Source organism: Heptranchias perlo, chromosome 12 (assembly GCF_035084215.1).
Source record: "Heptranchias perlo isolate sHepPer1 chromosome 12, sHepPer1.hap1, whole genome shotgun sequence".
Taxonomy (NCBI): domain Eukaryota; kingdom Metazoa; phylum Chordata; class Chondrichthyes; order Hexanchiformes; family Hexanchidae; genus Heptranchias; species Heptranchias perlo.
The window spans coordinates 31023081-31038419 of record NC_090336.1 but is presented as its reverse complement, the minus strand read 5'-3'; the positions used below and the strand labels follow the sequence as shown (position 1 = coordinate 31038419).

The following is a 15339-nucleotide window of genomic DNA, read 5'->3' as shown; positions in this document are numbered from 1 at the left end:
GAACATGATGTTGTAGCCTTGACAAAGAGAAGGAAAAAAAATCAAGGACACAGTCAAAGCCATAGAAAGGAAAGTTGTTATTGATGGTGGTGCTCAGACTGGGTTAAAAATAATAAGGAATCTGGTAGTACATTGGGAATATGCTATAGACCATCTAATAATGGGGAACAAATCAAAGAGCAGTAGCTGTAATAATGGGGGATTTTAACTGTCCTGAGATGGACCAGGATAAGACTAAGGTTTCTGGACAAAATGGAAAAGGGTTATGTAGGTTCATAGGAACATAAGTAAGTCATTCAGCCCCTTGAGCCTGATCCACCATTCTATTAGATCTTGGCTGATCTGTGCTTCAAACCCATTTACCCATCTTTGCTCCATATCCCTTGATACCCTTACCTAACAAAAATCTATCAATCTCAGTCTTTACAGCTTCAATTGATCCAGCATCCACAGCCTTTTGGGAGAGAGAGTTCTAGATTCCTACTGCCCTCTGTATGAAGAAGTGCTTCCTGATTTCACTCCTGAATGGTCTGGCTCTAATTTTAAGATAATGCCCTCTTGTTCTGGATTCCCCCACCAGAGGAAATAGTTTGTCTTTATCAACCCCAGCAAATCCTTTTTTCATTTTTAACATCTCGATTGGATTACCCCTCAATCTGAGCCCAAACACGAAACAGTGGATTATTAAAACACTATTACAGGAATAGTAGATCCTATAATGGGATGCTTCACCACATGGCTACTGAGGCAGATTAGAGGAGATATCTGTAGTTAAAGGGCTGGGATGGGTAACAGGACAATGTGCCAAATGGCCTCCTTCTGTACCAAAATATCTATGATTCAAAAAACATGTACATATAGAGTACCTGTTACACAACTGCTGTACAATATCCTGCTTTAACATATGTGCAGTACCTTCAACAAATATGTGCCTGTACACTATCCTACTTTAATAGCCAATTAAACGATAAAAATGAATTCACAGGGCGGGGGGAGGACTTCAGTAGTTAAATTATTAATTATTGGATTATTCTTACACTTGAATTATTTCTTGTATTTCTTCATTGTCTTCTGTAGCAGTCTCACAACCACATTGGTGATTGTTATGGTATGAATAGAATGAAGAGATTCAACAACAATTCTGTGGATAGCCCTATCTAACACTGTCGACAGGGAATAATGCTGCCAATATATATTCAACAAAAGGTAACATGGCCACTATATAGTCCATATAAAATAACATGGCTACTCTATATTACACAAAGAGTAATGCAAATGCAATATATTCTATGTAGAATAACATACCAACCATATATTCTATATAGAATAGTGCTGTCACTGTATATTTTATATACAACACATCATTATACATTTTATATGCCACACAATACCATAACCACATATATTTCATGTGGAATTACACCAACATTATGTATTCTACAGGGAAGAACATAGCCACAATAGATTTCATATAAAATAATACAGCCACTATATATCTATAAAGAATTATGGTGCCACTACATATTATAATGCATTATGTTTGGTTCAGTGAATTTTCCTTCCTGGTTAACTGGAAGATATAAGTAATGTTTCATGTGAACTCAAAGACACAGTTGATATTTATCCTCCTCCTATTTTTTTGAATCCCCAACGTACTCCAGTAGCACCGAGAGCTCCTACCTAATAAGTGGCAAAGTTACGAGTGGGCTGTGAAGGTCAGATTCTAAGTCGATTATGTCTGGTATTCAAACCGGTAGGAGCTGGATATTGGGATTATATTGGTTTATTTTTACCAATATTATTATTACATTACCTCTCATTTCCCCCCAGCTTTCACATACTTAAAATTATTTGAATCGAAGCCTAATCGTAAGACGGGGTGGAGTGCGATCCAGTGCGATGAGCCAATGGATTCAGCACCCATGGTTTCTGTCATATCCAGTCTCTGGCTAACCTACATTTCAGTTCACAGAAGAACCAAATGTTATGTTATCTTACATGTCCTGGGCCTAATTTTGGATTATAGTAATAACTGAAGATCTTTTTTTATTGCCCGGTATAACTTAATAGTATGCTTCCATGCAATTACACAAACAATATCAATTCTGTTTATTCGGAGAACATAGTAATACATATTTTCACAGCATTGTTTCATACTACGATACAAAAGTTTCATAAAATCATTGTCCCTGTTAACTTTGAGAGTAAGAAAGAGAGCTTGTTCTCAAAGGGTTAAGCACGCTTACTCGCTCTAATTTATGTCTCAGAGACCTTAAAAGTCATCCCCAGGTTCAGTGAATCACTTACACTTTCCAGCTGAGAGATCCAGCCTTGATTTACCATGTAGGCCAAAGTTGATATAGGAGCTTAGTGGTTTAATAAGCATTTAAATGTCAAATTAGGTTGTTGCGCCTGCCGTAGAGCAATAGTACTGGCATTTTCTCTGATGCACATTGAGAATTTAAAAATCCAACACTACCACATATCAAGCGTATCTGTGCTACAAGTTACTGTTTTCTGAAGGAGATAACCATCAGGTAAGATGTCGCTGAGAGGGAGCTCACAAAGCGACTCCAAACAAGCCCGTGTTTGTACCGCAGACAAGCTGCCCATTGTATTTCAGAAATGCAGTTTGGAATTCAAACCGGATCAGCTTGAATTTTGGTATTTGTCCAGTACTAGCGCACACAATGGACATTCTGAGTGATTGTTTTTTTGTTTCCTCCCAATTCTCTCTCCTTCACTCCTGAAGGTGCTGATTCATGCAAGGGTACAGTCCCACAGGTGCCAGCTGCCCTCCGATACCTCACCCAAGGGGTCATTCTTCCTATGCAAGCATAGACAGTGAGTGCCATTGGCATATTCAACCATGAGGGGTAACACCACCGATTAGCCTGTCCTCACCGAATGCTCACACCCTTGCACTTTCTACCATGGATCAATGGATAGTGATCAGGAACTAGTTGATTATTTTCCTTCCCTATCTCGGAGGCACTGAGGTTAATAGTACCCCTACCACTACCCTGGCTGAGGTCAGCTAGCTCAGCACAGATTGGGTATTGAATCTGAGGTTCCTGGTCCGTATAACTCTGTTCAACATTGGAAAATGGACTTACCAACTCCATATGCAGAAACAAAACCTGTCCAAAGTTTGACATGAATGATCCATTTTGGAGGTCCAGTCAATGTGTCCATGTTCGTGGACAGACATCAGCACGGACTAGGATTCTCTCCCCTCAAAACCACTTCTACCCAAGTCCTTGCGAAATAATTTGTAGCAGCTAAATCAGCTTCAAGAAGCAGTTGGACTTAGGTAGGAGCAGTGTTGATGGAAGACGGAAGAGAGGAAGTGAAAAGGATAGGAAAGGAAGTTTAAGGGAGAGGGAAGAGAAATGGTGATGGGGAACGTGAAAGGGACAGGGAAAGGGTAAGTGAAGGAGCGAGGAAAGGGGAGAGGACAGGGAAAGGCTGAAAGTGCCAGCTTGAATGGGGTGGGGGAAAGAAAACTGTTAAGTTGAATGGGAGGAGGGCTTTGTGCCACTTTGAACTGGGTTGGAGGGGGAAATAGGTGCAATGTTGAATTGAGGAGAGGAAGGGGAAGAGGAGTCCCAACATAAACTAAAAAGGTTGTGAGAGGAGAGAGTTTCATTGTGAACTGGGTAGAGTGTCTCTGTAATTCGGAGCACAGGAGTTGGATGTAGGAGAATAACTGTTGAGATAGCTTTTGGGAACATGATGCTTTGATTGGTCAATCGAAAATTCAAATGTCACTTTTTTAGATTAAAAATCTATTGATTATGAAGTACTCTATACTACAAGGTTATGAACCATTGGGGGAGAGGTCACTAACTTGATTCTCTAAGCAAGTTCCTAATCTTGGCTGTGCTGCTGGGATGGGAGGTGGGAAGAAGTTAGTCATTTCTCTCCAGGAAGTGGGGGGGGGGGGGGGGTTGCGGGGAAGGAGGAAATATTACTGAGCCGTCACCCCAATCAATTCCTTAGATGCCACTAGTGATCGCCTTGTTCAAAGGCTGGACAGCAGGTCCTCTTTCTCTGTCAAGAAGTGGAAATTTGCACTGACAAGAAGGAACTGGTGAGGAGCAAGTGTTGCTGCCTTCATTCCCTAATCTAGACTGAATACCAGGACCAACTACACTTTGTGCACAAGTAAAGGCTTGATTACATCAAGAATTTGCTTCTATTAAACTTACATCACAGTGAATATGATTCCATTTGTCACTAGAAAAGTCTCTCACTTCCTGGTAAGATTTGCAAAAAGCTATTGAACGAAAAGGGAGGCTGCTGCTTCCAGGGACACTTTATAACTGGCAGTCAATGGCTCTTCCTCTCCCCTCCCCCTCTCCTCCCTGTGAGAGGCAGGTGTTGCTCCATTCATTCTCTAATCTAGACTGAAAAAGGCCTCATTAGCATAAATGTGCATGCCTAGAATGTGAAAGAACAAACTTCTGTCCTGCTACTTATTTGCTGAAGTTGTTTTATACCTCTCTATACTCACCAGCTCTTCAGCTCTATGGTGGAGCAGTCTTTAGCACGTTGGCTTCTCCTCCTGGCCTCTCTAGTGCGAAAGATGAAACCTCCTGGATTTTTCACATTTTTACCAACTCTCTAAAGATAACTAAAGGAAGGATAGCTCTATTTAGCACTGTCTGACCTTCCTATTGTAATAGAAATTGTAAATAAGTAGGATATTGACTCTCCAAATGCATCATTGTGCTCAACCAAAAGCATAACGAAGATTCCTAGCAACCTTTTTCCTGACGACTCTAATATGGAAGTTAAGATATTCTTACAGACACACTGACAGTTATGCTATAACTTTTAATTCTCTTCAAGAACTGTTACCTCTCTATAAAACCCAATTCAGTCCAAAGCATGAATATTGTACCCATATCTGGAGAAGCTGCCCTAGCGCTTCTTGTACTTCTAGACAGGATACTAGAAAATACTGCTCATCTTTTGTCTCATTCTTCTCTCACCTCTAACCTCCAGCTTCTCCCTCCATTCAAAAACATTCTTGTTGTTCTCTATTTTTAATTCTACTTTGGTTAGTGCTATTCTGAACTTTGTTAAATTTTTCCTCCTAAATTCCACATACTCCATCTTCCTCTTACTTGCATCCTCACTGTTCAAATAAACAGTCATCATGCTATCACCAACTCCAATGCATTCTTTCTCATGACCTCAGAACTGTGAGACACTTTACCTTGCTAAATCTTCCCTTCTTTCTACCATCGACAGGTTTTGAAAAATCCAAGCCTGGCATCATCTAACTACCATTTCTTACTTTATCTATCCTTCATTGGGTCCACTTACTTAAACTTCTGCAACATTGCTTGGCTCTGCCCCTACCTCAGGCCACTGCCGTTGGGAAGCTTAGCCATGTTTTGGTCACCTCTAGACTCGATTTCTCCAACGTCCTCCTTGCTGACCTCCAATTCTCCACCCTCCATAGAAAGAAAGAAAAAAGAACGTGCATTGATATGGTGCCTATCAAGTCCTCAGGACATCCCAAAGCACTTCACAGCCAAAGAATTCCTTTTGAAGTGTAGTCACTGTTGTAATGTTGTGAAATTCAGCAACCAAGTAGCACAAAGCAAGCCCCATAAACAGCAATGAGATAAATGACCAGTTTAATGATGAACTCCAACTTGTCCAAAGCTTAGCTGCCTGTATCCTGTGCTGCACTAAGTTCCATTGGCCCATCACTTAATCCTCAATAACCTACATTGGCTCCCTGTTCAACACATTAATGTCGATTTTAACTCAGAGTGCAAGTACAACATGGCACGAACAATTTCAACCACCAGTAGGCCCCATTCTCATCGAGCATGGAAAGGGGTTAAAATCAAGGCTACTGTGTTTGAAATCCTCATCTTTGTTCTCAAATCCCTCCATAGCCCCAACCCACCTAAACTCCACAACCTCCATCAGTCGTACACCCCTCCCCCACCCCACCCCACCCCACCCAGGTTCTTCAGTCCTCTGACACGGACCTTTTGTGCATCCCATCCTCCTTTGGTGCCGCCATTGGTGGCGGAGCCTTCACCTTCCTTGGCTTCACTCCCTCAAACTCCCTCACTAAATCCCTCCATCTCTCCACTTCTCTCTCCACAATTAAAAACTTTCTCAATACCCATCTTTTCGAACCAGCTTTTGGTCGCCTCTCTTAATTCTCGCTTCTTGGCTCACTCTCCCTTCCTCTGTCAATTTTATTTATTTTTCCTCCTCCCTCTGTAAAGTGCCACGAGACATTTTCTATGTTGAAATTTTGCTATATAAATATTGTTGTTGTTGTTAGTACCTATCTTATCTATGCTGGGCTTTCCAGCCTTACTGTCCTTCACCTAGGATTCTCAATAAAAAAGTACACGTTGGTCTGTTCCAATGACAGATATTTCTGTTTACAGACTTGCTATCTGGGATCAGAAATAAATTTCCTCTGGATTTGCGACAATTATAGTGATTTTTGTGATCCATCATGAATTATGATAATCTAGATTCCTTTACTTTTTGATATTTTCCTCCCCTTCTTTCCTGAAATCACAGAAACATGCTGGGATATGGTTCCCTAATGCCTTGCCTGAGTGCTCATTCTTCATGTATAAGACTAGGGGCTCGATTTTTGCACCCCCGAGCCGATGCGTTCGTGGCGGGGGGCTGCGAAAATCGGAGATTCCCGGGCCGGGTCTGGAGCCCAGCTCCAACCCGCCCACTTCCGGGTTCCCCAGTGATGCACTGACATGCGCACGCAGCCCCCGCATGTGGGACTCCCGCCGGCAATTAAAGCTGGCGGAGTGCCACTTAAACTAATCATGAAGGTATTTCAGGTCGTTTAGAGACCCGATTAACGTGACATTTTAGGAGGGGTGGGATTTTGCAAACAACTGGGACTGTTTCCCGTACTGGGGGAAACACTCCCAGTTCAAATGGACGTGTTGCAGCCATCAGCTTGTGGCAGCTGCAAAGGTCCATTTGACAGGTGGTGGGGGGGGAGACCCTCAATCATTGCAGGAGGCCATTCTGTCGCTTTGGACAAAGTTTGGCCTCCACCACCCTCCTCCGAACAATAAAATTCACCAACATGCACACTTACCCCGGTGTCCAGACACATGTACCTACCTTGCGGACCTCCTCAAATGTACATCTTCCGGATGGGGGCTGCTGTAGCTGCAGTCATGACCTCCTCGGAGGACGAACAGCATCATCAGCCTCGCCGGCCACGCTGTCCACCTCTGACACGTGGAGCCCCACAACACAGTGTTGTGACACATCCACCTGCACAGCAGGAGGGAGGGCAACCGCAGAAAGAGATGCGTCGCAGAAGGCACTACCCTCGCCACAGGGTCCACAGACCGAGGCTCAGCTTCCTGGACCTCTCTGAGCAGCAGTGCACACGGAGGCTCAGAGTTACTCGACATGTAGTTGTGGACATCTGCAACCTCCTTCATGCCGAGCTGCTCCCGGCTGGCCCGAGCACCATCTTCTTACCAGTCGCTGTCAAAGTCAGCACTGCCCTCAACAACTTCTCCTCCGCATCCTTCCAGGGTGCCACCGGGGACATCGCCGACGTCTCTCAGTCGACTGCATAAAAGAGCCCTGCAAATACACCTACACCATTTGGTGGCATCAGGTGTGGGTCTTCATAGTGATCCTCAGGAAAGGGCATTATTGCACAAACCAGACAAGATTCGCAAAGACGTGGCAGTAGTCGTGACAATACAATATGTTATGTGAGTTGATCAGAAATTAAATATAGGTAAAAACCATGACAAACCCTCAAACACCCTTGTGCATCCCCTTCATGCTCACGACACGTTTGCCTTACGCTTCCTACTGCACATGTGTGATGCATGCCCTGTGGCTGCAGCACAGGTAGTGGCAGGTTGAGTGAGGCTGACCGTGAAAGAGATGCATGAGAGGGTGAGTATGAGATAGAGCCATGAGATTGTATGAGGATTGGGTTGAGTGGTAGTGGTGGGATGAGTACTGGCAAGGTGAGTAAGTGCAGGTAAGATGAGGATGAGGTTTGAGTGGGTGTGAGGAGTGATGTGATAGAGTAGTGTTGGCAGTGCAGAAGGAGATGTGGGGTGGGGGCAGTGATGTGGCAGACGGAGTGTAGGGGAATGAGTAAGTGTACTCACTTTGGCTGACCTACTTAGGTCATTGAAGCGCCTCCTGCACTGTATGCAGGAGCGCGATATGTTGGTGGTGCAGGTGACCTCCTCTGCCACCTCGAGCCAGGCCTTCTCGGTGGCAGAGGCAGGCCGCTTTCTCCCGCCCGCCGGGGGGATGATCTCTGTCCTCCCACTCCTCCTCACCCCATCCAATAATACCTGGAGTGAGGCATCATTAAACCTGGGAGCAGCCATCCCCCTGGGCTGCTTCATGCTGTAATTTTTTCTATTTCCTGCAGCATCAGTCAGTGGAGGACTGCCCCTTTAAATAGGGCTCCTCCAGCTGACAGACCTTACTGCACATGCGCAGTCCGCCCGCCGCACAGCTTTCCAGCACGAAACCCGGAAGCACAGGTAAGTAGCTCCAATCAGCCTGCGATTCCGTGCGGAGCACCCCGATTTCACTGGGCGCGTTACCCACGTGCCCAGTCGACCCCCCGCTATGAACCCGCCGCCCTCCTAATATCGGGCCCGAGATGTCAGCAGGCTATTCACCTGCGGGGGACAACACAGCCAAGAACAACGTGGTCTACATACGTACACCTTCCTGCAAGAATCACTGAATAGCAATCAGGAGGGAGATACTTTGATTGACTTTTCTCCGCCCTACTCAAAGACACTGAGGTGAATTCCATTCCAAAGGAGAACAGCTAACTCAGCATTGATCAGGGGTTAGTTGCTCACTCCCGCTCTGGACAGTGCATTCACCAACTAAGCTGTGCATTTAACTCCAGATTAAAGAAATGACAGGAGGCCATTCTGTGTGTGTGTGTGTCCGTATGCAATGCATGCACGTGTTCTATGATGGGTCAGGCAACAAGTCCACCTGCTTTTCCCCCCAATTCTAATGAAGGTCTACAACTCAAATGTTAACTTGTCTGTTCACTCCACAGATGCTGAATGGCCTGCTGTGCGTTTCCAGCATTTTCTGGTTTGGTTTCAGATTTCCAGTAGTTGCAGTGTTTTGCTTTTAATTTGCCTGTCTTCTGGTGTTTTGCCATTCACAGAACCTCTGCTACAGCATTCTCTGAACTCAGGACCCTGCCCATAAAACCAGTGAAAGAAATACTCTATGGTTCCTGTAATACAGTTGAGTCCAGCAAACAGTTCCAAAAGGTTTTTGGGTTGCAGAGCGATGGAAAGTTATCTGATAAACATGGCCTTTTCAGATGAACGTCACAAAGGTTAATAGATGTATTAAATTGATGAAAACTGTAAAACTAGTTGCTTAAGTGTATGTTATATAGAAACTACCTCTATGTGATATGTGACATTATTATATAGCCCTTTCCTGTCTTTTAAACAAACAATAAAAGGTCTCATTTTAATGAAAACTGAACCAGTGCCACTGTCCTGGAAAAAAGTATTTAACATTGACTCTATAGAGTAAATCACACGGTGAAATTATCAGAGCCACCGTGACGCAAAGCCCCTTTTCATCACATTGCTCGTTGATTATGCAAACTGTAATGGGATTTTTTTTATGCCATATTAAAATAAAATGTCCCTTTTTTGATGAAGGGATGTCTTTGTGACATTTTCCAATGAAGATGAATTTAAACTGAACTTTGTCAACTGTATTTACTTGTCTTTACCTGAAGTATATGGTATCCAGCACTGTAGATAATACGCTGCCCTTATGAGGAAAATTGCAGAGGGCTGAGATTGTTCTGATAGAATTATACTTGCTGTTAACCATTTCCTCTCGCTGACAGCAAGAAAAAGGCTCCCACTTCATTGAAGGTCCTGACCAAAGGGGAAAATAGCCTGGCGATCTGTCAAAATGGCAGCTTCTTCAATGGGATCTAGAAAGATTTATTCCAAGTACCTCCGAAAGGAAACCAGATTCAAAAATGAAGCCTCTTTCCCTCGGTTGACAATTGCACAGCTAACGTGTTATTGAGCTGTACAGAACAGGCTCCATACCCGGCCAATCTCAGCCAGGGTAGCAATAGGGGAGGCTAAAAATTGTCCTCAAGCCCGGGATGAGGAAAAAAATCCCATTCCTAATTGCTGTACAGTGACCCCTGCTGGAAAATAAGCATGAATGGATATTTGGTAAGAATGCGATGAGGATTGCCTATGATTCGTCCCACCCCCTGCCTCCCATTGCCTGTCTAGGCTCAACCCTGAAGAATAATCTCTGGGGTGGGTACCAAAAGGCACCAATACCTGTGGAGCTGTATAACAATATAGGTTTCTGAAAGTATGAAGGGAGGGATCTAAGGTGGAGGGAACTAGGTAGTGACTTCCAGAGGACAAGAGTATTTTGGCTGAAGGACTGGTGGACCAGAGGGAGACAAAGGGAAGCCAGGTGTTAGAGCAGTGGGGTATGCATGCAGGGACATAAGGATGGAGTTCACTAAGCTGATTGGGAACAAGGCCAAGTAGGAATTTGAAAGGGAGAACAAGAATTTTAAAGTTGACTCGCTGGGACAGGGGGAAGTCAGTGAGGCTTGAATGCTGGGATGATGGGAGTATGGGATTTTGTGCAGGTCAGGACGCAGGCTGTCCATTCTGAATGAGGTTTAATTTGTGGAGGGTTGAGACAGGGAGGCCAGCTGAGAGAGCTTTAAAGAAGCCAAGCCTCAAGGTGATGAAGGAATGGATGATGGTTTCAGCGGCAGTCAGCAAAAGATAGGCGCAGAGAAGGCGATGTTACGGAGATAGAAGAAAAGCAGTCTTGGTAACTAAGCAAATATGGGGGCGGAGGAAACTAAGCTTGAAGTCAAAAATTACACCAAGGTTCTGTATCTCCTGACTCAGTAGAGGGAGAATTACATATCATCAAGATGGAATGAATTTGGGATCTATGGGGCACATCCATTTTGTCTGCCGTTTGCATCACTGTGTTTAGGGATAGCATTGGACTTAATCATTTGTAACACAAATCAGTTTGTTACTTTAACTGATGTGATTCCATATCCTGGTGTAAGACCTAAATTAGCAACACACAGTTCAGCATAGCACAGAAGGACTGTGCAATACACCACAGAGTATTGCACAAATCAGCACATATACAGCACCACATGGACACTAGTGCTGCTTCAGCTACTAATCCCCTGTCCACATTGATACTGACCATGTGCTCTGCTGGCATCTATCACTAATTGGATGACACTTCCCAGTTCAATATAGTTTATGTCATCTACTATCTTTCAACGGTTATGCGTACATATAGTGAGGAAGGTTAGAGTTCAGCTCCTGCTACTGTTTGGGCTGCGTTTGGTCTTTTGTGGCGTTCAACTATCACTGACCAAGCTCAAACAGTAGCAGAGAACTCTCCATTATTAGTAGCACACTGAAAGGGTTGATTGGCTCATATTTCGTTACATATAAGAAGTGTTTCATGAGTGAAATGCAGTGAATTATTGGGTATGACCACTGAACTGACCACACCCATAAGATCAAGACAGTCTAAAAACTCCAGCGTATCTTTATATTAAGCACTGTTCCAAAATTATTACAAAAAGGTTACCACTCTACCTCCTTTGTAAAAACCTTTGTTCCATGCAGGCACTAGAAAATAGCAGAGATAAGTCTAACCAGAAAAGATTGCCCTCTCTTCTGTCACATTCAGTGTTTTGGTATCTTTCCAGAAACTATGATCCATGAAATAAGATGACTAATCAACCCTATATGACTGAAAGTGGGAGAGTGAGGTGAGTAGTGTTACTCTGTACCTCACTCTCTCACTTATATTAAAATTTAAGAGCACATTTTTCTTTCTTCATTATTTTTTCCTCTGAGTTTCTTCCCTTACACTTTTAGTCATGAATTTTTGAATTACTTGTTGCATTTTTAATTAAAGAGCAGACGGAGCTTTTTGATCCAAAGATCAAAGTGGTTTAATTCATTGATTGATGAGGACTTGTTAATTATGTTTAGATCGCTATATAGTGTGATTCTGTCTAACTCCATTCTTATATAATGTATTTATTCATATGTAGCATTGTTTATTTATATATGAATACAATATCTTTAGGTCTGGCTCAAAACTTCACTCCAATAATAGCAGAAGTATTGAGGCTTAAGCTCTAAGAAGCTAAAAGCTAAAGTTTGCTTTGGTACAAGAATAATTTCTAAAATTTTGGTATGTGATCAGGACTCCATTTCATGCTCTGCTGGAGGCTTTACATTATGTTACGATATAACATGCCAGTGGTACGAGAAGACAAAACCTACTGAATTCACCATGTCAGAAACCATGATTATGTTATATTCCTTCAGACATCATTCTTATGAAAAGATAATTGACCCATTACAGACTTTCTCACTGTATGTTTTCATTGTGTTTTTAATATGTCAAATTTTTGTGCTTTGTATCATTATTTCACTTTTTTTTCCTTTCCTCATGGGACGAGGAGGATCAGGCCACCCCTGCCCCGGGCTCCCCTCCGCTGCACCAATCGATCACAAGGTCCTCCCGAAACCCACCCCCCGTGATTTACAAGAGTGCCTGGGACTGTTCCTTTGGTCCCCGCCAATGACCTCCTGTCACCTGACATTCCGCTGCTGCCTGCCGGCCAGCTGATGCTTCCCATCAGTTTTGATGAGGCCCGGGAGTTAAAATCACCCCGGCCTCACGCTGCCAAGGTCAGGGGGCTTTGCCGTTCACCTGTATTTTTATGCAAAATTTTTATACTTGGGGGGAAAAAAAATCAAGCCACACTCGGCAAGTAAAGACATTCAACTGTGGTGTACAAATGTCAGTTTGGCTCAGAGGTAGCACTCTTACTTCTAATTCAGAAGGTCATGGCCGGTATTTTTCACTTCTACGCTTGCCTGCCCACAATTCCACCGCCATTCATTTTAAAGAAAAGTATCAGCCTGTGAGTTCAAGCTTCAGTCCAGGAATTGAGCACGGAATCCTCATTTCTGAGGGAGTACTCTATTGCTGAAGGTGCTGCCTTTTAGATGAGATGTTAAACCAAGGCCTCATCTGCCTGCCCATTGTATTATTTAAAGAAGAGCAAGGATTTTACCTCTCTCAACCACCAAAAACAGATTAATTAGTCATTCACCTCTTCTGTTGTTTGTGGGATCTTGCTGTGTGCAGATTGGCTACTACATTTACCTGCATAACAACAGTGATGGCACTTCAAAAGTAATTCATCAATTATAAATTGCTTTGCAATGTCCTGAAGACGTGATAAGATGCCATATAAATGCAAATTCTTTCTTTCTAAATGTGGGGATCTATTGTGGGATATTGTATCACGCCAAATCACTTGGCCCAAGAATGGTCATTTTAGCAATCACTAGCACTAGTGGAACCTACTCTACCTTTTCATAAGAATAGGGGATAAAAAGGATGAAAAAATAAAAGGTAAATACTGATCAGGACTTCTCATTTTAAGTTATGTCCAAGTGATCACTATCAGTCTGTATATCCCTATTATTTAATATGAATTATTTTGCCAGAAAGCATTTCACTGTCAAATACATTCTGTTTTATTACTTGTAAACTCACAGCTCACTACCAGAAACTGCTCCAAAACGTCATAGCAACCAGTGCTCGCTTATGTACTCAACATGAGGCATTATGTAGCCCAAAAGAGGAAATAGTTCCACTAAACAAGTATGTTTAAACGTGATGATTTTTTGGTGGAAAGTTAATGGATACTTATAACAACAAGCATGTAGAACATCGTGCAGGATGGGCCTGTGTGTAATTTAAGTTGTAAATCCAGCGAGCTGTGTAATCTGAGCAAAGAGTAGTCAATTAAGGTAAAAATGTTCACTTTACAAGTTGTGAGTGGAGCATGTGGGCTGGCAGACAGAAGACGCTCATGGTTAAGAAGCAGAGAAGGATCACTGAATAAAAAAATATATACTTTCTAATGATGAGGAATAAAAGCCCAGTGAAAGTTAAGATTAGAGGGCCTGCGTGTATATGTGTGTGCATCTATGTATCAACATGTGGTAAAAGCAAACTGTATTTCTGCTCTACTGTGAAAATAAAAAGCATTTTAAAAAGGTGGCACGCTCAATTCTAACCCATGAAGTTTGCCTGATAAAATTCCTTTTTGTCTAATGCAAACACTGACTCATTTTTTTTTACTTCACGATATCCATGGTTACATCTCTGCAGAACCTTCAAGCACTAACAATGCTGTTTATTTTCATTGTCTGAATCCACACAGCACCTATTAGCCATACTTAGAGAAGCAGGAAGTACAATGGCCAGCCCGGGCTATTTTTAACACTCTGTTCACATTAACATCCTTCTTTTTTTACAATCTGAAAAGGCTTGAAACCTGCAAACAGCCAAATAATCAGGCCCCATTCAAGAAAGATGAAATGATTCATGAATTAGACTTTTCTAGGAAACAGTCAAGCTCGCAGAGCATGGTTCAGTGGTCAATTGAGAGCCCTTTCACTCTTTAAAAAGGCAAGGTCTTAACCTGGAGGGATTTTTTCAACTTTTTTTTTATTGCTCAGATTTAGGTTGAGTTTTTTTTCACATACAGTACATGTATATTGTACAACAAGTTATGGGATAACACCCAAAGTATCTCTTTCAGAGCATTACAACAACATATATTAAATAGGCATATATAAGGCCTCAAGAACATAAGAAAGCATGGAATAAGAAAAGTCATTTGGTGTGACAAACATAGACCATGTACCTTAACATCAGCCCCATAACTTCCTGAGGGAAAGTTTTATATAAAATACTCTTTGATTCCCCAAAGATGATATATCAAAACACCAGAGTATCTGACGAACCTTTCTGCACAGCCTGTCATTCTGACAATCTCTTTAAATGTTTTCATGTTCAGAACTGATCTCTCTGCGCCTCTCCCATAAGTTTATTACTATGCATTCTTCTACAAGACTCGCAATGAAAGCAAGTTCCACTGTCTACATATCCTGAAGCAATTTAATCCAGCGGCAGGTGTATGATAATCTGGTCATGTCATTGGATATTCAGATTTACAAACTTAATCTCAAGATTAGGAAAGAATTTGTTGGAGTAGATGTAGAGAAGATGTTTCCACTTGTAGGCGAGACCAAAACTAGGGACCATAAATATAAGGTAGTCACTAATAAATCCAATGGGGGAATTCTGGAGAAACTTCTTTACCCAGAGAGTAGTTAAATGTGGAACTTACTACCACAAGGAGTAGTTGAGGCAAAT

At 42.6% G+C, this 15339-nt stretch overlaps 1 protein-coding gene across 5 annotated transcripts in view; it reads right to left on the bottom strand.

Moving 5' to 3' along the window:
• sox6 (SRY-box transcription factor 6) overlaps nucleotides 1-15339 on the bottom strand; it is a 519057-nt gene that overhangs the window by 411884 nt on the left and 91834 nt on the right. For 2 of the 5 annotated variants that reach the window (XM_067993894.1, XM_067993901.1), the window contains exon 3: nucleotides 5371-5465. The exons of the other annotated variants lie outside the window; for them this stretch is intronic. In XM_067993894.1, coding sequence (XP_067849995.1) covers nucleotides 5371-5402 — 32 coding nt within the window. In that variant the 5' untranslated portion in view covers nucleotides 5403-5465. The remainder of the gene's footprint in view (nucleotides 1-5370; nucleotides 5466-15339) is intronic. 5 annotated transcript variants of the gene reach the window in all.